General features: G+C 40.7%; 1 protein-coding gene across 2 annotated transcripts in view; it reads right to left on the bottom strand.

The window, feature by feature from the left end:
• The window catches only part of Abca9 (ATP binding cassette subfamily A member 9), a 70,308-nt gene that overhangs the window by 6,847 nt on the left and 38,342 nt on the right, over window positions 1-25,119 (bottom strand). For both annotated transcript variants that reach the window (XM_075990248.1, XM_075990247.1), the window contains 13 exons: window positions 22,072-22,179; window positions 19,161-19,334; window positions 15,925-16,038; window positions 13,530-13,649; window positions 12,029-12,097; window positions 10,857-10,948; window positions 9,205-9,325; window positions 7,943-8,060; window positions 6,956-7,047; window positions 3,804-3,964; window positions 2,954-3,029; window positions 992-1,086; window positions 170-289 (listed from right to left, as the gene is read on the bottom strand). In XM_075990248.1, coding sequence (XP_075846363.1) covers window positions 170-289; window positions 992-1,086; window positions 2,954-3,029; window positions 3,804-3,964; window positions 6,956-7,047; window positions 7,943-8,060; window positions 9,205-9,325; window positions 10,857-10,948; window positions 12,029-12,097; window positions 13,530-13,649; window positions 15,925-16,038; window positions 19,161-19,334; window positions 22,072-22,179 — 1,460 coding nt within the window. The remainder of the gene's footprint in view (window positions 1-169; window positions 290-991; window positions 1,087-2,953; window positions 3,030-3,803; window positions 3,965-6,955; window positions 7,048-7,942; window positions 8,061-9,204; window positions 9,326-10,856; window positions 10,949-12,028; window positions 12,098-13,529; window positions 13,650-15,924; window positions 16,039-19,160; window positions 19,335-22,071; window positions 22,180-25,119) is intronic.

The raw sequence follows: 25,119 nt of genomic DNA, 5'->3' as shown, positions 1-25,119 counted from the left end.
AGTATAGCAAGGCAAGAGAACTGTCTCTGGCCATCGCAATTCACTATCTGGGCGTCTGGGGCAGGGCCAGGCAGAGACCGGCCCAGATTCTCCAGCTTGCCACAGTGGACAGTGTTCTTTTATCACAGAAGGCAATCCGGAGCCAAAGGCCGGCCTGACCGGTACTCACCTCAGCCTCCCAGACACCATGATGGCCACGCGGTCACACACAGCCTCCGCCTCTGCCATGTAATGCGTGGTCAGGAGGGCGCCCCTCTCTGTGTTCGTAAAGGTGGCCCGGATCGCCTGCCTAGAGTCATGTCAGGGGAAGCAGCTGATATAAAGAGAATTTTCAAGGTATCGCGGATTAAAGATGTTTCTATTAGCACACATGCGAAACAAGAAGGGCATCCAAGAGGAACCAAAACCAAGATATTTTTTTGTAGGATTGATAGACAAATAACCTCACTTTTGGTTGGGGTATATAATTTTGAAACGGCTTGGGGCTGAACACGGAGTTGATACTGAAGAAAACGTTGCTCTCAAAAGTGCTGAACAGCAGGAGAATTAATGAGAGAAGGCAGGGGAGGAAGTGAGGACGTCCTAGACTATGTGATGATCATGATGTATTCTACAAGGACACAACATGACCGATTTTAGCAATTTCAAAAGGTAATTAACATACCGAAGACTCGGAGTTTTTATTTTCATCTCCATGACCATGTCATGCTGCTATTGCAGGGAATTTGAACTTTAATAATCAATTGAGTGGACTAACTACTGAGATCTAAGAGAAAGAAAAAGATTCTTACAGTGTGTGTTAGACGGAGGGAATATGTCTCTTGTTTTTGTATTACAAGCGTTGGCCAGAATATGAAACCGTGGACCTTTTGTATTAATGTTGCTTTTCCTGCTAAAGGATGAATATCTTTACGCCTTTATGTAAACTATGTTTAAAGTCAGTATTGGAAAGCTACATAAATCCTCATAAGTGTTGCTCCTGGGATCTCACCACATCTGCTGCTGCCCCTCAGGGTCCATCCCAGTCGATGGCTCATCTAGAAGCACCACAGATGGGTTCCCCAGGATGCTCAGCACGAAACAGAGCTGAAACAAGAGGGACGGTGCTGAGAGCCTTTATCATTTATTACAGGAGATAGCAATTGGTACTCAAGGTGTCAACCCCCCAGAAAATAATTTCTGGTGGAGAGAAACTCATTTTGCAAAGTCTATGAGATGTACAGACTCCAGAATATCCTGTTGCTTCTGTCTTGTAACTTTAAATGTGCTAATTGCATTCCTTCCCTAGTGGCTGTGGTTCCCCACAGCCTGGATATAATGTGTGACTATTGCATAAATACACACTCCAATCTTCTGGGCATTTTTATCTGTGGATTATCTCGAAGGTGGCTCTTCCTTAGCTGTGTTGTCTGTTTAATATTAATATTGCTAGCCTATACAGAGTCTTGATGAATAAAATAAATACAAAGAGATGCTGCCCAAGTCAGGTGTTACAAGTTTCCATTCAGAGCTATATTCAAGCACAGCTTGAGAAAACAGCTGTAGGGGTTGGAGAGCGCAGGGGTTAAGAGCATTAGCTACTCTTTCAGAGGACCTGAGTTCAGTTCCCAGCACCCACATGGCAGTTCACAACTGTCTATAACTCCTATTCCAGGGACCCTGACACCCTCACACAGACATACATGCAGGCAAAACCACCAACATACATAAAATATAAATAAATTGTTTTTTTTAAAAAGAAAAGAAAACAGCCGCAATTTCCCCAGCTGCCAAGATAGCCCTATACCATCAACGGATACAAAATTTCAAAATAGCCTCCGATCAGATCAGGGGTCCGGCTAATGGAGTTTAAGGTAAACTATTCGCAGAAAAATACAAGCTTATTTACAAGGATATGTAGCCAGCTGTGTGATTTGTTGAGCCAAGGTAAACAGTGCAAAGTAACCTAATTGTGGCCCAGGGACTGTAATTAACTCTTCACATGGATTCCCAACCTCAGTGTTATGGTCTTTGTTCAGACACCACGGGATAAGATTCCCTGACTGGCCAGGGCTAGCTACAAAATAGAAACCAACTTCATAGGCCCAAGAAAGAGTTGCAAGTCTCTTTTATAGTCAAGGGTTACATGCAGGCCAGAAAAATTGATCTTAAGTTTCAAAATGCTTTTAGTGACAATGTGCCTCAGAGAGTTCTGAGTGGGATCCTCTGTGGTGCCCTCACCCCTTTCCCCAGCAAAGACAGAATCAGATGGATCTCTGCTACACTTTCTCTGAGGACACATTTGTAAACAGTGAAAGTCTGGCCTTTATGACCGCTAACCACAAAATGTTTAATGTTTTATACACTCAGAAGAATAGGATATAGCACATAATTTCCTTATTTCTTTTAGCCTCCTTAGTAGTTCTGTTTTACAGGGCTACCTCTATAGATTAGATGACAGAAAGCCTCCTCCTTCTGTAGCCACAGTTTGCAGGCCACTAATTAGGGAGTTAATTGAACGGAAGTGCTACTCTTTGCCATGTGATAATTAACCTGGATTTATTGCTCAAGACTATCAAGAAAACTCTGTTTCTTATCATTTACCTAAGGAATGGTATGTGACCTTCAGATGCCATGCCTGCAAGATTTTTGTGGGTCTTTCTAAGCTGTGTAGAACAACGAGAGAGGGCAGAAATTAAGAGACACTGACAGAATTCATTATGACATAAACTGGCAGAAACTGGCAGAATCCATCATGAGAAACTAAGGAGTGTTGCCATCAACAAAAAGTGTACGCTTGACCCCTTCTTCACTCTGAAACCCCTCAGATTTAAAAAATCCTAAATTGGCGACTGTGAGGGGTTTTCCTGTGAGCCCTGCCTGCAGCTCAGAAGCTGGCTCTTTGGGGCTGCAGTAGGACAGCCTGTCTGTCAGCAGCCTACAGAGTGGGATACTGAGCCCTCCCTATACCTACCTTTCTCTTCACTCCCTCTGATAGGGTCTTTACTGGAGCCTTCAACTGGTCCTGCAGTTTGAGGGCATTCGCCAGTCTAAGAAAAACAATGAGTCACTCTTCATTAGGCGTGAGCAGGAAGAAACGTAGCACGCAAACAGAAACAATACTATAGTAGTAAAAAATTTAAAAGTCACTGAAGTTGGTCACAACTTTGATACCCCTCGGGTTACTACTACTGTTTAGCTATAGTTTTCTCACCAAGGGTTCACGCACTTATTTTTAGTGGGTAATGTTAGGAAACAGTGTGGACCCTTAAAAGCTATAGAGAAGAGGGAAAGCCTAGAATAACAGGGCTCTGGTTTCAGAAGGACTATAGAATCTTTATCTCTCTCTGGTTTCCTGTCTAACTGTATCCTCCCCCATTCATAAACAATCCTGTACTGATCTCATTGCTATATGGCCCTCACCAGAGTCTAGATTGAAGGCTGACATCTCAAAATTTCACCTCCAAAATTGAGTTAAATAGATAAATCTCTTTTCTTCAAATGTACCCAGACCCATGGGTTTCATTACAATAACACGAAGCTGGTTAATACTGATATATTATAGCCCATTTTGCTCAACATATTCTTATCTCCAGTTTCCTTTTCCATATGAAAAAAAAATCAGTAAACTTTTCTCTCTAGGCTTAAAGTAAGAGAAAATAACAACAGTGAACTGGATTACCAGTTCACATCCTAGTTGGGGATGACCAAGTCTCCCACAACACGTGGTCACTAGCTAGAATCCCCCTCTTTAATTTAGTGTGAATGCCATTAATAATATGCCACCCTCCTAAGCATGGAGTGAGTATGACCTCTCCACATACCGTGTAATAGCGACCGTGGCATCCTTTTTCTTCAGCCCTTTCACGGCGGCGTACACCTCCAGGTGCTCCTTCACTGTCAGGACGGGCCACAGCACGTTTTCTTGAGGACAGTATCCCAAGAAGCCGAGGGTGGTACCTTCACTGCACCCTTTCAAAAATACCTACACAGAAGAAAACCTTTCTCAAGTTCTATTCAACTGTGTGTGTGTGCGCGCGTGCGTGCATGCGCGTGCATGTAAATGATACTAAATGATGTGTTCTTCATGCACCTGGGTACTAAGAGCTTAACAGTAAAAGATACAACTGCTTCAACAGGAAAAATTAGTTTTCTCCAGGGATGAGCTCCTGCATACTTTGCCTAAACCTAAGTGGTCATAAGTGGTCAGGTCTAGACACATATTCATGTGAGCAATGCTATTACATGTACATCTGTCTATCTGTCTATCTAATTACATATATATGTGTATGGTCATGAAGCAATGATAATTAAAGAAGAGACCATGAGTTTGAGAGGTAGGGCTGGAACATGGGAGAAGTTGGAGAGGTGGAGGAAGGGGCAGGAATGATGTACTCACAGAGCTCATGTGTGAAGTTCACGCAAAAATTATTAAATGTTTAGAGTTTGATGTGGGATTCCTCTCTGCATGCTGTGAATACCATTGGTTAATAAAGAAACCGTCTTGAGCCCCTGATAGGGCAGAACTTAGCTTGGTGGGGAAAACTAAACTGAATGCTGGGAGCAAGGTGGCAGAGTCAGGAAGAGGCCATGGAGCCGCTGGAGACAGACATGCTGAAACTTTGTTGGTAGGTGACGACCTTGTGGTGATGCACAGATTAATGGAGATGGGTTAAATTAAGATGTAAGAGTTAGCAAATAAGAAGCTAGAGCTAACAGGCCAAGCAGTGATTTAATTAATACAGTTTCTGTGTGATTATTTTGGAGCTGAGCAGTCAGGAACAAACAAATGGCCTCCTCCAACAAGAGTTGAGTAATCTTTTAGTTCTGGGGAAGTTATGATCTCTCAATAATTTAAAGGCAAATATTCCACACTATTATATCTTAGTATCATAGTTTAGACTTTATGACAAAATCCATCACCATAGTTAAAGTTAAGATTGTTTATTTGGTGACTTATTACTTGGGTCCTTTCACTGATCCAAGTGTTCACAACAATGGATACGTGGTAAGTGTTCTGTTCCCCAGTAGGGCAGAGGTTTTCAGTGAAGAGCAGTCCTCCTCTCAGGGTACATATCACACTATCGAGAGACACAGAGGATTACTTTTCACAACTGTGTTCATTTCTGTACTGGAAAGGGTATTACTGGTATCTAGTGGGTAAAAACCATAGTTGCTTATAAATACTCTATACACAACATTTATTCCATCCACTATGCCATTAGTTCTAAAGTCGAGCAACCCTGAAGCAACTAATAGAGAAAAAAAAACCCTTAGCAATGTATCTACTACTTAAGAACCAATACAATAGTGATATTTATTATTCTGATGAGTCCAGCACTGTGCTGTGCATGATAGCTAGTGTGTACTCAGTGACCCTATGTATTGGAACTAAGCGTTTAATAGATCTTAAGTTACGTTATCCTCAAAAGTTCCTAGCGTTAGCTGTATCCCTATTAGATATGCGAACCTAGTGCATTCCAGTGTTAAGAAGTTTGCACAAGGGTCGCAGAAGGTAAACTTAAGGAGTGAAACTAGGATCAACTTTTAGAACCTAAGGCCTTGGCCTTGATTCTCTGTTACTACCTCTCTCTGGTACAAAAGAGGAAAAGAAAACAAGTTAGCTTGGCTTTGAAGACCTTTAATTCTAGAGAGAAACCAGAAAATAAATAAGCTGAAACATAAGTGGAGTGATGACAGCCTCCACTTAATGCTCTTGTGAAAATACATGCATCTAATATACAAATTCATAAAGTGAATAATTTAGGCACTCAAAGGCTCTTTGAGTAAATGAGACTTAGGGCGATAGGAAGGGGATAGCTAAGCTTCTGGGGATTGCTCTGTCCACTAGGAACTCAAATCTGCACACCCTACAGTGAGAAGAGCCAGGGCCAATCCAAGAGGCAGAGAGAGAGAAAGGCAGTTGGCATAGCCCACACTGTGTTAAGCTGTCTGCAGCCATGATAGAAATTAGAACACTACGGTAAGAGTTTGTATTGGCACAGCCCACACTGTGTTAAGCCTTCTGCAGCCATGGTAGAGTATGGACCACTATGGTAATCAGGAGAGTGACATGCTTTTGTTTGCATTTTTAAAGGACTGCTCCAGTAGCTGCATCAGGCAAGAGTGAAAACAAAAGGCTAATTCATGAACTAGCTTTAGCAGTCAGATCACATGGCAACAGCATGTTCCTCTGAAGTCGTGACTCTAGTTTCCGTCCATCATTTATCTCATATGGCCTAGAAAAGTGCGACTTATATACAATCTAGGATTTTATACGAGAGTGTGGACAATTGGGTTGCTTGTCTCTAAAGACTGCCGTCTTAGGAAACGAGGTTTCCTGCACAGCTCCAGGGTGGCACCTTGAGGACATCGGTACGACTCCAGTAGCATCTGACAGTGCCAGCGTTTCTGCCAGTGGAGACACCATCCACCTTCTGGCCAGATTTATCTCAGTTATGACCAGAAAGTGTTGCTGACTGTCTTCTTTGCGCAGACCCCTGTGGCCTCTGGCTACACAAGAGGCAAGTAGCCTTTAATTACAGCAAGGAAGCAGAGAATAGTATTAAATATGGGGCTTCTTGACTGTAATCACATTACCAAGGCTTGTTTGGGTTTTAACAGAGGTCTTTAGTATAATGCTGGGTGAGAAAACTCAGTTTACCAAGTTCTTGGGATAAATAACAAAGCAATGGTGTCTTCATGAAAGTATTTATGATTCTGTGTATGTATGTTTATAATGTATAAAAGTAATTTCATTAGTATTCCCTACTCAAGGGCACTGTACTGATAAGATTAGCCCTTCTTAAAAATTACTTTTTGCATCAAGTAGAAAGAATTTAATCAATCATCTTCAATGCGTATCACTATGATTGATTGAGGACAAACTATGTATTTTTAGGTTGCCATGAATAATCACTGCAAAATGCTTGTTCTACTCAACATTATGGAACATATTTCTTTGTGTATTACTGACCTGCCCTGCAGTTGGTTTTGTGTCTCCGGTTATCATGCTAATCGTTGTACTTTTACCGGCTCCATTGTGTCCTAAGAGCCCCAGAACTTCACCTGAAAGAAACAGGAATACTCAAGAACAGGCAAATAATTTCACAAAATAAAACTAAATACAACTTGTGAACTCTTTCTGTAGAGAGGTACTACACAAAATGTACTATGTTCTCTCTCTCTCTCTCTCTCTCTCTCTCTCTCAACACACACACACTCACACACACACACACACACACACGATGTCATTACTAGTTTCATCTTACAGGGGAGATACCTGAGTCTTAAAGAATGCAGATAACTTGCTTAAGATAAGTTACTAAGAGACCGAGTTGGAATTTCAAAGAGCACTTGCTGCAGCTATGTCCACAGCAAACATTATTTTCTTTCTTCAGATAGGTTCTTCCTATGCAGTTCTGACGGCCCTGGAACTCGTGTATAATTGAGCAGCCTTGAACTTGTTACAATATTCTTGCTTTAGACTCCCAAGTTCTGGCATTATAGGCATAAATTGTTATGCCTCGTTATCATAAACTATTTGCTAAGAATGAAATATGCACTACTGTGACTCAGTCCTATCTATTATGAAAGATTTCAATTTATCCCTATGCCAAGACTTAGAATGTATCTCATTGGTAGAATGTTTGCCTACGAGAATTCATGAGGCCCTGGCTTTATCCTCAATACTTAAAAAAAACATTTGAAATACTTAATAATTAAATTAAATCTGTACTATCCTTTTGACCTCTTGCAGTGGGTTTTAAAGAAAATGCTATAACACTCTCTTCCTTTGCAAAGGAAACCCATTATTACTAAAACAGTTATAATAACTCCTGGTGAGCCAGCTGCCTTTCAGTGTTCACCAACAGAGGATTCCAGTCTCACACTCGTTGCCCCTTAGAAAGACCCAGGCTTCAGTGCCCACAGCAGCTCTAGGGACAGAACTGTTGTTCCCAACCTTTTTTAACGCAGAAGGAGATGTTCCTTGTGGCGATCTTTTTCTTTGTTTTGGAGAAGCAGTTTTTCTTTTTGCCTGCATACTCCTTCCGTAGACAGCTAGCAATGATGACTGGCTTCTGTGAAGAGAGATGCACAGCAGTGTAGTAGAGTCTTCTCACTTGCCACCAAGAGACTTCTTTACACCCCTCCACCAGGACTTTCCTTGCATAGCATCGGGAATGAAACCACTCCTGATAGAAGCTGTTGTTTTCAAGTGAACTCTGCCAAGTTCCTCTGTGGGTATTTTATTTGCAATGCTGTGTGTGATTTGTGTTTGCTCTTCTACAGAGAATTGGAATGAGGCCCCTCACATAACCTATGAGTTAACACACACACATACACACACAGGGAGAAACAGGCACACACACATAAATACACACGAACCCACAGACACAGGCACAGAAACAGGAACTCACACAGACATAAACACACACACACACATAAACAGGCACATAATACACAAATACAGAGAGAGCACGCACACATAAATACACACAAACACACAGAAACAGGCACACAAGAGACATAACACACACACACATAAACAGGCACATACATACATACACAAACATTCTCACACAGAGAGAAACAGGCACACAGATACACGGAGAAACAGGCACGCACACATAAATATAAGAACACACAGACACAGATGCAGGCACAGGGGAACTCTCTTCTGAACTGTTTGCAACTAGCTTAACTTGGCTTATAAAACTCATAAAAGTTGGGGCTGGAGAGATGCTCAATGGCTAAAAGAACTTGTAGAGGACTTGAGTTTGGTTTCTGGTACCCATACTAGGCGGCTCGGAACTGCCTGTAACTCCAGTTCTAGGGAAATCTGATGCTCTGATTTGGCTACTAGAATTTGTGGGCATCTATGTAAAATGATGTTCATACATACACTCAGGCAATATATGTACACATAAAACACAAACAGTTCTTTCAAAGAAAGTCATTAAGATCTTTAATTTTCTAATGTTTGACTGTATGTATCAAACTGTGACTCTGAAAAATAAATTAATAAATTGGTGTGTGTGTGTGTGTGTTCCCTCTGTTTTCATAGATCATGGGCACTACATACCTTCTGACATCACATAATGAACTGTAAGAGTGGAAGAGCCCTCCTCCCCCACCAGACTTTTAAGAGAATTAAGATTGGAATGTTTCTTGCCAAGCTGGCAGAATTGTTTGCGGAAGAAAGAATGTTTTTATGAGCACCACCTCGTTCATCTGGAGCGCAGTCACAGCACCTGCCGTTCTCGTTCTTTCCGTCTGAACATCTTCATCCTCTTCTCCGGGCTCTTCTGGGTTTGGGAAAGCATGACAGCTTCTTGGGGAAATTCTAAAACCCAAACAGCAGGTTAAACTTATCAGTTGTTGAAATCGATGGACTGGACTCCAGCTTTCTACTCGAATGCGTACCTTTCAAATACCTTCATTCTTTCTACCAAGGAGTCAAACGATTCTGCTCCTATCCATTCTTGCTAGTTACATAAATATAGTTCTCGTAATCATTGATGACATTTTTTTCCCCTTCAACTTGCAAAGCAGCACACTCCCACAGTCAGGAATGTGAAGGCATCTTTCCTTGAGGAAAGAAATCTCTAGAATGAAGTTGGGGTATATGTTACAACTTTCAAGTTTAATAACAATGAAGGACCAGAGAGCCCTTGAAATTAGGAACATATCCTAGTCAGTCCAGGATGTCTCATCAGCATCCCAGTGTCCATTCAGATACCTGGTGTGCTGTCCCTTAAGAATGTGTCAGTCAGACCTTCCTGCTGCTGTCAAACAAGACCTTTAATCAATCCTAACAGAGCCGGCTGATTTTTCTCTCCCTCGGGTCGCCTTAATTTCTATGCTTGGTTGGTTTCCCTAAAACATGCTGTCATCCGGCCTCTCTTTTTTTTTTTAAATTTTTAATCAAATGTGGATTTGAGTTTGATTTTTTATTTTATAGGAAAAGCTAGGTGTGTGGTGGTGGCTTGAATGAAAATGTTCTTTCTAGGCCTAGATACTTGAATGCTTAGTCATCAGATAGTGAAACTGTTTTGGAAGGACTAGAGGGCGTGGTCTTGCTGGAGTAGGTGTGTCACTAGGGGTAGGCTTTGAGGTCTCAAAAACCCAAGCCATGTGCAGTCTCCCTCTCTATGTCTCTGCCTGCTGCCTGCGCATCAGGATGTAAATGTCCCAATTAGTGCCCCAGTGCCACGCCCAGATGCTTCCCACCATGTTAATCATGTACTAACCCTCTAAAACTGTAAGTGAGCCTCCAAGCAGGTGCTTTCTCTTCTAAGAGTTGCCTAAGTTATGGTGTCTCTTCAAAGAAACAGAATAGTAACTAAGTGTGCAAAACGCACTTACATTCAGCAGTTTTCAGTACTTTTCCCATACTTCCCTATTTCAGTGTCTTCCAATATCCAGCTTCACTTTTATTTTCTGAAATCCTCCCACACAAGCCTTTAAATGTGCCCCAATTGTCTCCTCAAGTCTGTGGGGGAAAGGGCCTGCATCCTGCCTCTTAACCATTGTCTTATTGCTCAATGTATTTCCTTCTTGGACATCAACACGTATCCAATTGCTTATTTGTATTTGTCCATTCTTTCAAAGATACCACCTCTTGTATATGACTTCAGTGTACCAGTGAAATTTCCATTTCTTCTCATGTGTCAGGGTCTTATGTATGCTAATGTCAGGTTTCCCGCTAGACTGTAAGATCACAAATTATAATAGTTTTTGCCTATAACTCAGGTCCTTAAAATACAATGATGGGTTGTTCCCCCCCCACACCTTGATTAATTAATTTAGGCATGTTAAAATGTCTAAAGAATGAAGATTAAATAAAACACAAAATTCTATTTGAATGCTTTCACCTGAACACAGGGTCCATTCTCAGCAATTTCTTCCTGGAGTACCTTTCCAGACAGCGTAGAACAAAAAAGAAAAGGAGAAAATGGAAGTAAGGCTAGGGACAGAGAAAGAAAGACAAAATTAGCTTCATCATAATAAAAATAATTGCTTTCATATTGGAGTTGATTCAATGAGACTGATCATCTATAAAATGGCATCTGGTAACATTCTCACAAACCTGAATACAATCTATTTGATATTGTCGGAAGCTGCCAAAGTTAGCGCTTCTGTTACTCAAAGAAAGAATAACATGAACATAATAATAGCAGGCCATGGAGAAAGTGCAGTTGATAAAGATGCTTGTCGCCAAGGCTGATGACCAAAGTTCAGTACCCAGGACCCACATGGTGGAAGGGGAAAATGACTCCCACAGGTATTCTCTGACTTCTGCATGCATGCCATAGCATGCACCCTCCCCCACGTAAATAGATAAATGAATAAATATAAAATGCCAACATAGTAGTAATGAGTTAATACAAGTCCTGCTAATGCTGTTCAGGGTTGTCATCAAATGATCACTGTCATCTGTGTGTGTGTGTGTGTGTGTGTGTGTGTGTGGTGTTACTTTTCATGTCCAAATTTCCACATAATTTTTAATTTGTTCAGACTCAAAGAAACATTAAAAAATGTACAAATGTCCTGTTGCTGTCCTGTGTTGTGGAGGTTCTGAAGGTTCGGTCTGCAAGTCAAGCTCCTGCATGTGCTTCAGCAGGTTGCAAATGGGGTGGATGTTGGGACATGCCAAGTCATAACTCTGGTTCTGGGTCTGGGCAGCTGCTGAGTCCTAGTGAGGACCCAGCATCAACAGCTTCATAGAAACCAGAGGGCTCCAACCAGATCAATGACTCTTTGCAATGAATACTTGCAAGTAAAGATACATGGATAAAGGGGTTTGCTACGTGACTCAATGTGTCACATTGAAACTTCCATGATGAGATTTCTAATCTCCCCTTTTTTCCCCACTTAAATTTTGTTTTATATTGGGGGAGGCAGAGGGCAGGTACAAAGGGACTGGGAAATGGATGAGATCAAGATGCACACTGTAAAAGACAGAGGATAAATGCAGAGAAAGTAATAAAAAATGTCCAAGTGTGTCTCCTAGTGCAAAACCATTAGAAAGGAAATGCCATCTTACTATGAACAATGCCAGAAACATGACTTGAGATTCTGAGGCTCCTAAGTAATCCACAGAGTCATAAGAAATCTGCAAAAGGAGAAGACATGTTGACATGAAGATTCACGTTCATAATTCATCCTTTCTGCGATGAACCCATGTAACCTGGGTACTGGGTGGAGTCTGTTTCTGACCATGGTAGTTTGTCCTTGTTCCTCAGTGTTTCCATGAACCTGAGTTTGTCCCCAGGCCAGGAGGCAGGGTATTGTTCTGTGCAACACTGGGAGTGAGCAAGATTGTGGGCGGTGCAGGCAGGGCCCTGAAGACACCAGCAAGTCTTTCTGAAGCTAACCCTCTCTGTGAGCTTTATTTGTAAGATCACAAACAGAACATCACCACATTCATGTATTTTCTTCTGGTATCAAAATGCTAATCCTACCTCGAACATGTCTCACACAGGTAATGACTGTCGACAGCAACCTCTCCACTTGTACCTGCATGCTGATGGTTTTCACCCGGCTTTTCAGAGTTTACTCCCTGGATAATGTTCTTTTCCCTTACTATGAGAAATTTCCTATTTCACATCAGCGCAGTATGAGACTTCTTAGGAAAAATGAATTAAAAACATTGACCAGCTTCCTGATTCACCTGTTCATCACTTCTGCTATCTTGACAGAAAACGCACAGGCATACTTGCCGATAGACGCTACCAGCGCTTGCTCACCTAACAGTCTCTACCAGGCTCATTTAGCAAAGCTGATGCTTCCATCAAAACGGACGCTGCTGATGTCACCAGTGACCTTCACGTCCTCAGACGGAATGGTCTTTTCCCAGTTGCCATTCTTCTGGACTGTTCAGTAGCAGTCGGTGGCTTAATCGGTCTTGAAACATTCCTATTTCACTCCCGGAAACTGACACTTAGCTACTGAGGCAGAGCGTGGGCACGGGGATGTGACATTCTCTACTCAGCCATTTCTCTGGCTCCTGTTCACACTGATTTACTCACTCTTCCTCTCTCCAAACCTCTAAAGTTTGGCGTGCAAGGTCAAGTCTTGGCTCTCTTTTTAGTTGAACTTCTATCTGCTGTGTAAGCTATATTACTCAGTTATTCTGCGTTATCAACACCCATAAACTGATAAATCTCAGGTATCTCAGTCTTCCCATAGGCTAGACTCCAGATCAATATATGCAACCTGGCTGTTGTGTGCTCCTTTTCATGCAATACATCCTACTATGAACAGAAGAGGGACTTTCCTTTTGACTCATAGTAGGCTCCCAGGAATGAAGACTGTGAAATGCTACTAGTCTGGAGTTGACTTTGGGCTTCCTGAACCAGGGCAGGGCTTTCTACTAACAGAGAGCATGGCTGTGCCCTCTGCACGTTCTACAGAAATCACTTCCTGAGAATCACAGCTTCAAACATTGCACGCTAGGAACGGACTTGCCCTGTGTTTCTCATCTTCAAGGCTTCCCTTGCTGGCTTTACACTTGATGATGGTAGGAGGAGAAGAAAACGACTTACCTCAGAAAAAATGAATAGAGAGCCAATCAGTGTGAAGGGTGGAATCAAAAGGGTACTGAATAGGAGCCCTAGAAACCCATAGGCATTTATCTCATTAGCAACTAAGGAGAAGCTGGTGACCTGAAATGAAAGCATAGTATGGAGTCACTGAGGCGTAGTGATATGAGCTACAGGTTATTTTCAAAGAGATCAGGACTTCATCTCATCAGTGTTCCTATTGTAGATTTCTACCTCATGCAATAGAGCAATGGCATCATACTCTCCCCTTGTGTCACAAGCTAAGTCATACTTTCATTGGAAGGCATTTGTTGTTAGGAGCCGCTTGTTGGTTCCTGGCTGCTCAGCCCCAAAATAATCACACAGAAACTATAGTATTTAAACCACTGCTTGGCCCATTAGCTCTAGCTTCTTATTGGCTAACTTTCACATCTTAATTTAACCCATCTCCATTAATTTGTGCATCACCACAGGTTTGGGACCTACCAGCGAAGTTTTAGCACGTCTGTTTCCAGTGGTGGCTCTATGGCTTCTCTCTGACTCTGCCTCCTTTCTCCCAGCATTCAGTTTCGTTTTCCCTGCCTACCTAAGTTCTGCCCTATCAATAGGCCAAGGCAGTTTCTTCTAAGCCAAACAAGTTTAATTAATCCCAGAACTCAGGAGGCAGAGGCAGTCAGATCTCTGTGAGTTTGAGGCCAGCCTGGTCTACAGAGTGGGTTCCAGGACAGCAAAAGCTACACAGAGAAACTCTGTCTTGAAAAACCATAAAAAAATGAAAAGTTCTTCTAGGCTGGCTCTACTGTCTTTTTATCTAGAACACTATCCTTTGTCTAAGTAGATATACCAACAGTTTTCATAGACATGCACACATGTGCACATGTATACATGCATAGGTCCCTTCCCACCTGAACACTCACACACATACACACACGCATATGCACACACAGGTACACATGTAGGACTGGATTGAACTGACAGCATTACTCATGCAAAGTAAGGGCTCTATCACTAAGCTACAGACCCATTAATATTATCTTTCCCAATTTTAAAATCATTTTCCAAAAGGAACAATACTCTTTATGTTATTTTACCTGTCTAAGGGTTTAAATATGTTACCTCTTTTTCAAAATTTTATTTAAACTCGCAGGGACATTTTGTATTAGAGTTTATTCTTATTGATGTATAGTCTGCAGGTCTTGTTGAAGTTACAATAACATGTATTTACCATTAAAGTATTATACAAAACAGGTCACTGCCATAAAAGTTCTCCAAGATAACTTACTCATCTTTCTACCCCAAAAATTTTTGGCACCAACTAAACTTTTTATTATTTTTATAGTTTTTCTGGAATAGCATGTAATTGAAATCATGATATGTAGCCTTTTCATGTTGTCTTTAAATTTATTTCTTGTCTTTCCAGGGATTGATAGCTCACTTCTCGTTAGAACTGAATAATATTCTATCACATAGATATACCTTCATTTATTTAATCATTTATCATTTTGATATATTTTTGTTAGCTCTATACTTGGGCAATTATTAATAAAGCTGCTATAAACATTTGTGAAATTATTATGTGTACCGAATAGTTTTATTTGATTTTGTTTTAAAGAACCTGTATAAGAAATCAATCCCTTGAGCTTATATTGCTGTAAACAACTAATTTACAAAATATACCAAAGGTAAGTATATAAAAATTCCTAAGAATTCTACTGCTAGGTTTGTATCCCTGAATACATATATGCACATATACAAATGTGTCAAAGTATACACAATACTGACTTCCTGTCAGTATTATTAATAATAGCCCCAAACAGGAAGCCATTTGATAGACATAGGGATCAGCAATGGAAAAAATCAATGGATGGATATATCTATCAATGGTATAATATAACAATGGAAAGAAATGAATGGCTGTGAGTTAGAACTCTCTACCTCCCAGATCCCTCAAGCTCTGTAGTCATACACCCACACATATAGTACAATTTCCATAGATTTATGATTATCTTACAGCAATTAAGATTTTATAAAAAGAATTATTAATTTGCCATTCTGCTTAGTGCAATGATGGAAATATATGGTCCTTGGGGCTGGGGAGGCTTCAGTGTTTCAGAGCTCCTGTTGCCCTTCAAGAGGACCCAGCTTCATTTCTCAGGCGTACATGGCCTCTCACAACCATCTCCCACTCCAGTTCCAAGGGATCTGATGTCCTCTTCTGAACTCCACCGGCACAGGCACACATGTGCTACGCATACACACAAGAAGGCAAAACACTCATACGCATAATAGAAAATAATATAGTCCTAAACAGATTTTAAGTAAAATAAAATACATGCTCCTAGATTTATTCAAGAAAGCTAAAAATAAAACAAGAAGGAAGCATCATATGCGTACTTACAATCAAGAAGAAAAATGACCAAACGCCACTATTTTTTCTACCATTACGAAAAACGAATGAAATTATGTATGTCAGGGAAATAAGGGATGATGCGTATCCAATACTGCACAGGGTCTGAAAACAGAAACATTCAGGTTACATCAGCGACTACCACTTTAGAGAGTATTCATAATTACTCTTCAACTCTTCAAAATAACAGCATAGGTAATTTGAAGTTCTTTGGTTTAACAATGACAATACTGGTGGGGGAGGCTAGGCAGGAAGAGAGGGAATGAAAAGGCCCCCCTGCTGCCATCTCCTTTCCAGACATCATTTGAGGCATGAGTACATGTCTGCTTCCTCTCAAATGAATGGCCTAACTGATGATTGCTAATACCTGGTACATAAGGAATTTTGAAAATGTAAAAGTAGACAAATATTAAGTGCTCAAATAGAACGTTTCTAAACTGTAATGAATTTTCAAGTACTAGTCTTCTGTGGCTGATAAACCAGTGTGGAGAACCTTCTATTGGTAGTAGATGGAGATCAGTAAACTGGTCAAAGTGCAGAGTGTAAGAGATTGGAGAATGCTTAGTCCTAAATAGGACATAAACACCACTAAACACCACATAACAGCACATAAACAGTCCTAAACACTGCTCACTTCTCCCCACCAGCTCAGAGGTCACTGCAGAAGGCGGGGTGGCATGCATGTAAGAGCCTGAGGTGGTAAATGACCAAAAGAAACATCTGGACACAGCAGGACAGCTGCCCCTGTGAAGTCATGCACCAGATCTTGCAGGCTCAAGCCAGACCAAATCCCAATATGGAGAAGGGGGTTAGGTCTATGATTCCACTCCAAGCCATGGAGCTACTGGCAAGTATTAGCTATGGAGAGGTGGTATTTTCTAAGAATGTAGCCACTGGTAAACTGTATAATCTCCAGTTGAAGACCATACTTGTTGAACTACTTGGGCAGCATAAGTTGGTCTGGAAAGATTTTTTTAAGGATGTAAGACCTGAAACCAGAGTAGTAGCCATGATGGCTTCATGTCAAAGCAGGAGCCATATTGTTGCTCAGTACTCATACCCTACAAGAATAGGTTTCTAGGGAAAAGTAGTGTATTGGGGGAGAGGAGACAAAAAGAGGAGGCAGGGAAAATTATGACTGGTATGTAAAACAAATAAATCAATTAAAATAAATAAATAAATGTGAGGGGGAATAAATTTCTGTTTTCTAAACCTGATGTACCTTGCAAACGTGTCTTTGAACCTATGCTGAACTGGTGACCACATAATGCATGACTGCCCCTTATTTTGCAAAATATGGTTTTAGGATCCCTTGATTTACACAGATGGCCACCAACCTCAAGTTGGTAGAGCTTGAGACTCTTAAACTCAGGCATGGGTTCAAGCCCCACGTTGGGTGCCAATTTGTTGTAAGAGCCTATTTGTTTGTCTTCAGCTGTTCAGCCCCAAAATAACCACACAAAAACTGTATTAATTCACAATGAGGTTGTGGCCTATCAGCAAAATTTCAGCATGTCTGTCCCTAGCAGAAGCTGCATGACTTCTCTCTGACTCCATCTCCTTTCTCCCAGCATTCAGTTAAGTTTTTCCCCCACCTAGCTCTGTTCTTCCCTGATGTGGGAAGGTCATATGTCTATCTGTTGCTTTCATTGGTTAATTAATAAAGAAACTGCTTGGCCTGATAGGTCAGAACATAGGTGGGTGGAGTAGACAATAGAATGCTGGGAAGAAGGGAAGTGAGGTCAGATGTGATGGAGCCAGCCACCAGGTCAGACATACTGAATCTTTCCTGGTAAGAAACCTTGGTGCTACACAGATTATTAGAAATGGGTCAAGCAAGATGTGAGAATTAGCCAAGAAGAGGCTAGAGCTAATGGGCAGCAGGGTTTAAAAGAATACAGTCTGTGTGTTGTTATTTCGGGTTAAAGCTAACCATGTGGGAGCCGGGCAGGAGGAAAAGCAGGCCCTCGGCTCCTTCTACACTTCCCTATCAGGCCAAGCCAATTTCTTTATTAACTGATGGTATTCACAGCATACAGAGGGGAACCCCAGATCAGATGACTCTCTACCTACATGATGAATATTTTTACTTTTGCTCTTGTTTTTTTTCACTTTTTTTTCCAGTTTTTTTCACTGTCTTTTTCCTAACAGTCCCTATGAATACCTTGCAGCTGTTTTCTATTAACCTTATGACTTCTCCCCATAAAAAGAGACCCAAAAAATCTAGCCCAGGGCTTCTCTCTAAAATTCTGACTTAGGGTGAGACAGGCAGCTGGCCAGTCCTGGGTGCACCTTTAAAATAGAGTTTGGTTTATTTGGTTAATTGTGGAAGTGGTTTTTTTCCCCTCACATATCTGAGATCAAAGGTTGGGTGGGTGAACTGGGGAGGAGTTGAGGGACAGGGTGCACATACAATCAAAGTATGCACGAAACTCTCAAAGAACTAACTTAAGATAAGATAAAAATAATAAATTGTTTCTGTCGTTTCGGGAGACAATAGCAGTCCCAGGGATGCTTGGAACCAACTGCTAGGTTCATGACAGGGGCTTTAAAATGACCCAACATTAAAGGGCAAAGTGACCATATAAGATGGTGTCTGTTAGTCGTTCTTTGTCCAAGGTTAATACAATCAAAAGGTAAGCCATTTACAAGTGTGGCTAGTTACTGCCTCTTCTTATCCTTTTCAGATCCTGAGGACTAGACTCCAGAGCAACTGTCAGTTCACTACAGGGCTAAGTCAAATAATATTGATAATAATGTGCAATAGTTCCCACTCTGTTGATCCAAAAGTGTGGAGAGCTGCTTTTGGGCTGATTTTGTGCCACAACCCCTATCAGCATGGAGAAGGACAGTTTTTGTGTTCTATCAGTGAAAATGCCGATCTCATTCTTTATCTTTTCACAGTGTTCTCACCTTTCCTCCAAGGTATAGCTTCTTGCTTGTACTCTACCAAAGTCTAACTCGCTATATCTCATTGTTCCAGTTTCCTTCTCTTCTTAGCAGTTGATAATATTTCAGGCTTGTATGTCCTGGGATTTTCTCTTTTGAGCCTTAATAAATCATTCTCAAGTTCCTTTCTAAGTAAGTTTTTAAATTCTTTCATCAATGGTACCCAGACAGAACCTGCAAAGGGGACTCTGTGGTCCTAGTGACAACATTTGTGGAAAAAGATGGTCTAATAAAACTTTATTCCAAAATGTAAGGGTTTCTAAATTTTTACCACTTACCTGAATTAACAGGTTTTCAATTATAAACATAATATCCTCCTGGCTGAAAACATGTTCCATTATTTGTATGAGAAAGAGAATCGAAAAGTACAGGGGAATGTCCACCAGAGCCTGTCCACACCAGTAGGCGGAAGGGTATAGGCCTGAGATCCACAGCTGGGAAAGAACTTTTCTCTGATAAAAAACAAACAGAAAACAAAACAAAACAAAACCCCCCAGAAAGATCATTATAAAATTCTAAAAAGCTGAGGCAAAAGTAACTGTAAATATATAGTTAGGGCAAATATTTTTTATCATATACCTTTATAGTTATCACTTTTGTTTTGCAAATGACATTGCCATTTGCCACAGCCATACCCTAGAGGATGTGATAATATTTCAAAATGAGACAGATAAATGATTGACTCAATTTTCCATAAGGATATTCATCTAGGACTTGAACATTTTTAATACTATCAAGAATATTGATGTTAATAATAGATCTTTATCCAACACTGTCCATGTTTAATATTCTTTGGATAAAAAATGATAAACTGTTGGGCATGACTCTTCAATTGGAAGCGATTAGATTCTGTGCTTGCTACTTTGAGCAGGGCTAGTAACTCTAGTTCCAGGGAACTGACACAATTTAGTGACCTCCGTGGGCACTACATGCACGTGATGTATAGCACACATGCAGACAAACACTCCTACACCAAAAATAATTCTTAAGGAATAGGAGAATGAAACCTGACCCATTGTTCATGGACATAAGAAGTGATAGACTAGCCAGGCGATGGTGGCGCACGCCTTTAACCCCAGCACTCGGGAGGCAGAGGCAGGCGGATCTCTGTGAGTTCGAGATCAGCCTGGTCTACAAAGCTAGTTCCAGGACAGGCTCCAAAATCACAGAGAAACCCTGTCTCGAAACAAACAAACAAACAAAAAGAAGTGATAGACTAGGTAAAATTTAGAGGAAAAAATAATCCTATTTTAATAGTGTTCATTCCTAGGGAGAAAAAAAAAACAGTTAACCAATGTGAAAAGCCCTGTGATTCTAAGTGCCATTTAAATATTTTTTAAATGAGTTCACATGGCAATGATGGGTAATCTATTCTGACTTACTCACCGGGGTGTGGCTTGGTCTGAAATCATTTTGGGGCTGAGATATGAATAACAAGAAGTCTTCTGTAAAAAGAACGAGGTAAAGGAGAAGGCAACGGGCCTCAGAGAATGATCAAGTGATATTTGATATTGGTAAGTGTGAAAGCCATGTTAAAAAGTCGGGTGAGCAAAGGGGAATATGCAGAAAGAAAAAGGAGAACTGGACAGAAGATGAATACTGCAGGGCTCTGACGGGCAATGCAAAAAATTAAGACAATCCTAGCTGCATGGAGAAGTTAACCAGATACTGCTGTTTGACCTTCTGAATGCCCATTCTGGTTGGGTGGAAGGATTCATTGCAAGTAAGGATGCCAACAGGTAGTTACTGCAGGGATCCAGGCAGGAAGAGTGACAATACAGACTAAAATGTAAACAGTGGCAGTAAGACCAATAGGAACACAACATAAAGGAATTACAGGGAGAATGTAAAAGGAATAAGAAAAGAAACAAAAATAAATCCAGAATTTTACACCAGAGCAAATGTAGATAATAATAATGCTTACTGAGGTAAAAAGGGGTTGAAGATGAGAGATCAACTCAGGAAATTTTTTTCTTTTGGTTCATATTTGAAATATCTATTTCTCATCTCTGTGAAAAATATCAGGTGGTTCGTAATATATGTGAACATTGATAATTCTGAACTAACCTTTACGGTAGAGGGCCAAAGGGCCTTGCACGCACAGATAAGCACTGGAGAAGCCAGGAAAGTTAATCAAAACAGCTCACCTCCTCAAAGGAATGAGTTGTGTAGCTGCAGTTCCTGGAAGGCTAGGAATGATGCAGTTTTACCACCTGGCGATCCTTTGCTATTTGATAAGACAGACTCTGCCTTATCTCCCAGAATTTGTTTTTACTTATCCAAGACTATTCCCCCTCAGCCTTGATCATTGCTTTTAGACCATAAAACCCACTCTTAAGAAAGGGACAAGAACAGACAGCAGGGAAGGAAGATGTGTGGTAACAAGGCACAGGCCTTATGACAAAATATAGAATAATAGAAATGGACTAATTTAAGTTGTAAGAGCTAGTTAATAATAAGCCTGAGCTAATAGGCCAAACAGTTTATAATTAACATAAGTTTCCGTGTGATTACTTGGGACTGTGTGGCCAGGAAATGGAAGCTCAGTCTCTAGTTACAAATGGCACCCAATGTAGGGGGAAACGAAAGCACAGCCTCCAGTGACACCCACTGCAATTCAGCTGTAACCACCATGCAATTCACCAGAGACAAACTAAGGCAAGCGTGTGATTAGACAGCTTATAAAATTTATTCAGCCTGAAAATTGAAGTGTTAAGATCAGAATAAACTCAAATCATCTCCAGTCCATAGAGACATCTCCTGAGCACTCATGTGGTTCAAGGTGATGAAGCAAGCACCTGGTGCTGATACTGATGACATAAAGAGGGGAAAGTGGTTTCCATGGGCACTGGTCAACAATAGTCAAAATGCACTGGTTGGATCTTGATTATTTAACTGAATAATCTCATAACAAGTGAGGGTGTGACTAGGTCTGTTGGTAGGTATCTATTAATGAGACTAACTGATAAATACTTAAAAGTTGTCCTTACTACTAGTTCGTGGTAATTTTCTGTTAAAGAAAAAATTTATTTTATTCATATTTTGACAACCTATTATTGAAATAATCGACTGTATATTGGAACGAACACAAACATTAGATTCACCACCTGTATGAAAATCTATGTTCATAAGATTCAAAGGAAATTTTCCAGGGCACAAAAGATATCTGAAGACTTTCATGCTCCTTACTTTGTAGTCACTGATGCTGCTCATGGCGATGTAAGGAGTGAGACCGGCAGCCAATGGGATCCAGAAGAATGCGCTGTTCACGTGTTCATGCTCATAAAACATATGCTCCTAAAGTGATACAGACATGGTGAGCAGATAGAAACCAAGCCTCTGACTCGTTTACATGGTCTTCACCGTATCATCTGGATAAAGGAACTGAGATAGCCCCTCGAAGTCCTTCCCAAGGTCCTGTTTGTAGCATGAAGCTCAAAGATCTGACTCAGAGATTACAGCATTCCCCATATCAATTACATGGATATCTGTATATTTAATTATATCTCTTCCTACACACACGCACGCATACAAAACTTATTGAAGAATACATATTCTTGGACCACTGATGGAGAAGAAGTTTTTTCCTACTCTTAGAAACTTGTGCTAAAGCAGTTCAGTGCAACATTTTCAGAGTCATTCTTCTGCTTCCAGATAATGTTTTTTTTTTTGTTCATTTTTTTTAAAATTTTTTTTCTTACAAATTTCCACCTCCTCCCAGCCTCCCATTTCCCTCCCCCTCCTCCCATTCTTCTCCCCCTCCTCCCACCCCTTTCCCCTTCCCCCCACTTTTCTCCCCCTCCCTCTCCAGTCCAAAGAGCAGTCAGGGTTCCCTGCCCTGTGGTAAGTCCTAGGTCCTCCCCCCTCCGTCCATATCTAGGAAGGTGAACATCCAAACTGGCTAGGCTCCCACCAAGCCAGCACATTGCGTTGGATCAAAACCGCGTGCCATTGTCCTTGGCGTCTCATCAGCCCTCATTGTTCGTCATGTTCAGAGAGTCCAGTTTTATCCCATGTTAAAGTATCAAATTTAATTGTTTTCATGGGACTCTCAGATAGAAAGTAATAAGTACATGAATGTTAGAAAATAATTCCTCTGAAAGCCTCCTCCCTGAGGACAGGCTTTCAGGGTACCAGAAAGTTCCATGTGATCTTCCAAAGGAGAGGAGCCAGAGGGGAGTAGTACTACACAGCCATGGTGCCTATGAACTAAAAGCATGGCCAGCATGGCACCCTATTCCTAAGGGTGCAATAATGTCACTCTTATCTTGTTGATAGCAAACAGCTGTTCAATTGGACTTTAGGGCCTGATCAACAAGAGGGAAATTGTTCCTGGTACAGGCAACCTAGCCAACCACCCAGGGTTAGTTAAGTCAGGGATCTTGAAGAAGAACCTACAACCACCACTTTTACTAAGCTAGCATAATTTCTGACCACATTCTAAATTTATCAATGTATAAATTCAAGGTCACCTGAGCTAGTAGCTAGCAATTTTTTGTAGCTAAGACTACTTATTTATGTCATTAACTTTTTGAGACAAAGTCTCATGGTATAGCCTGACTGACATCAAATCAATGAGCCCCTGCGTTTGCCTTCTGAGTGCCGAGATTAAATGCTTGTGGCACCATGCCCAACAAGACACTTAAAAAAAAAAACTTGAAACAAACAAACATAAAACAAACCCATGGTCATCTTAGAGGGAAAAGGAAAGCAGGTGTTTAGGGCTTAGCGACTCTCCCTTTTCTAATCCAACATGTCAGACTTTTGTAAAGGAAATGAAGTCACCATCATCTCTCACCTATGACTTATACCATAAGTTAACACGGCAACATTATTCCTTTTTTTCTTTTATTGTGGCCTCAAAATTAAGTGACCCCAAAAATTCTATCAGGGAATGCCTACAGCTGATAAATGCCTTTGGTAATATGGCTGGATACAAGAGGAACTAAAAAAAAATTAGTAGCCCTCCTATACACCAATGATAAATGGGCTGAAAAAGAAATCAGGGAAACATCACCCTTTACAAAATCCACAAATAACATAAAATATCTTGGGGTAACTCTAACCAAACAAGTGAAAGACCTATATAACAATAACTTTAAGTCTCTGAAAAAAGAAATTGAAGAAGATACCAGAAAATGGAAAGATCTTCCATGTTCTTGATTAGGTAGATCAACATAGTAAAAATGGCAATCTAACAAAAACAATATACAGATTCAATGCAATCCCCATCAAAATTCTTCACAGACCTCAGAAGAATAATACTCAACTTCATATGGAAAAACAAAAGAAACCCAGGATAGTCAAAACAATCCTGTACAATAAAGGAACCTCCAGAGGCATCACCATCCCTGACTTTAAGTTATACTGTAGAGCTGCAGTAATAAAAACAGCTTGGTACTGGCATAAAACAGACACATGGATTAATGGAATCAAATTGAAGACCCTGACATTAATTCACACACCTATGAACACCTGATTTTTTAAAACCAAAATTGTACAATGGAAAAAAGAAAGCATCTTCAACAAATGTTGCTTGCATAACTGGATGTAGACATGTAGAAGAATACTAATAGATCACCATACACAAAAATTTCAAGTCCAAGTGGATCAAAGACCTTAAAATAAATTCAGTTACACTGAATCTGATAGAAGAGAAAGTAGGAAGTAGCCTTAAACACATGGGCACAAGAGACTACTTCCTGAACATAACACTAGTAGCACAGACACTGAGAGCAACAATAAATAAATGGGACCTCCTGAAATTGAAAAGCTTCTATAAGGCAAAGGACATGGTAAACAAGACAAAATGGCCACCTACAGGATGAGGAAAGATCATCACCAACCCCAAATCAGGCAGAGGACTGATCTCCAAAATACTTAAAGAACTCAAGAAACTGGGCATCAAAATACCAAACAATCCAATTTAAAAATGGGGTACAGGTCTAAACAGAAAATTTTCAACAGAAGAAACTCAAATGGCTGAAAGACATTTAAGGAATTTCTCAATATCTTTAGCCATCAGGGAAATGCAGATTAAAACGACTCTGAGATATCATCTTACATCTGTCAGAATGGCTAAGATCAAAAACACTGATGCTTATTCTTGAAAGGTTGTGGAGTAAGGGGAACACTCCTCTACTGATGCTGAGAGTGCAAACTTGTCCAGTCACTTTGGAAATCAATCAGTATGGCAGTTTCTCAGAAAATTGGGAATCAATCTACCTCAAGACCAAG

This window comes from Microtus pennsylvanicus, chromosome 11, assembly GCF_037038515.1.
Source record: "Microtus pennsylvanicus isolate mMicPen1 chromosome 11, mMicPen1.hap1, whole genome shotgun sequence".
In the NCBI taxonomy this organism is placed as follows: domain Eukaryota; kingdom Metazoa; phylum Chordata; class Mammalia; order Rodentia; family Cricetidae; genus Microtus; species Microtus pennsylvanicus.
The sequence above is the reverse complement of the archived record's forward strand: the minus strand, read 5'-3'. Positions and strand labels throughout refer to the sequence as shown.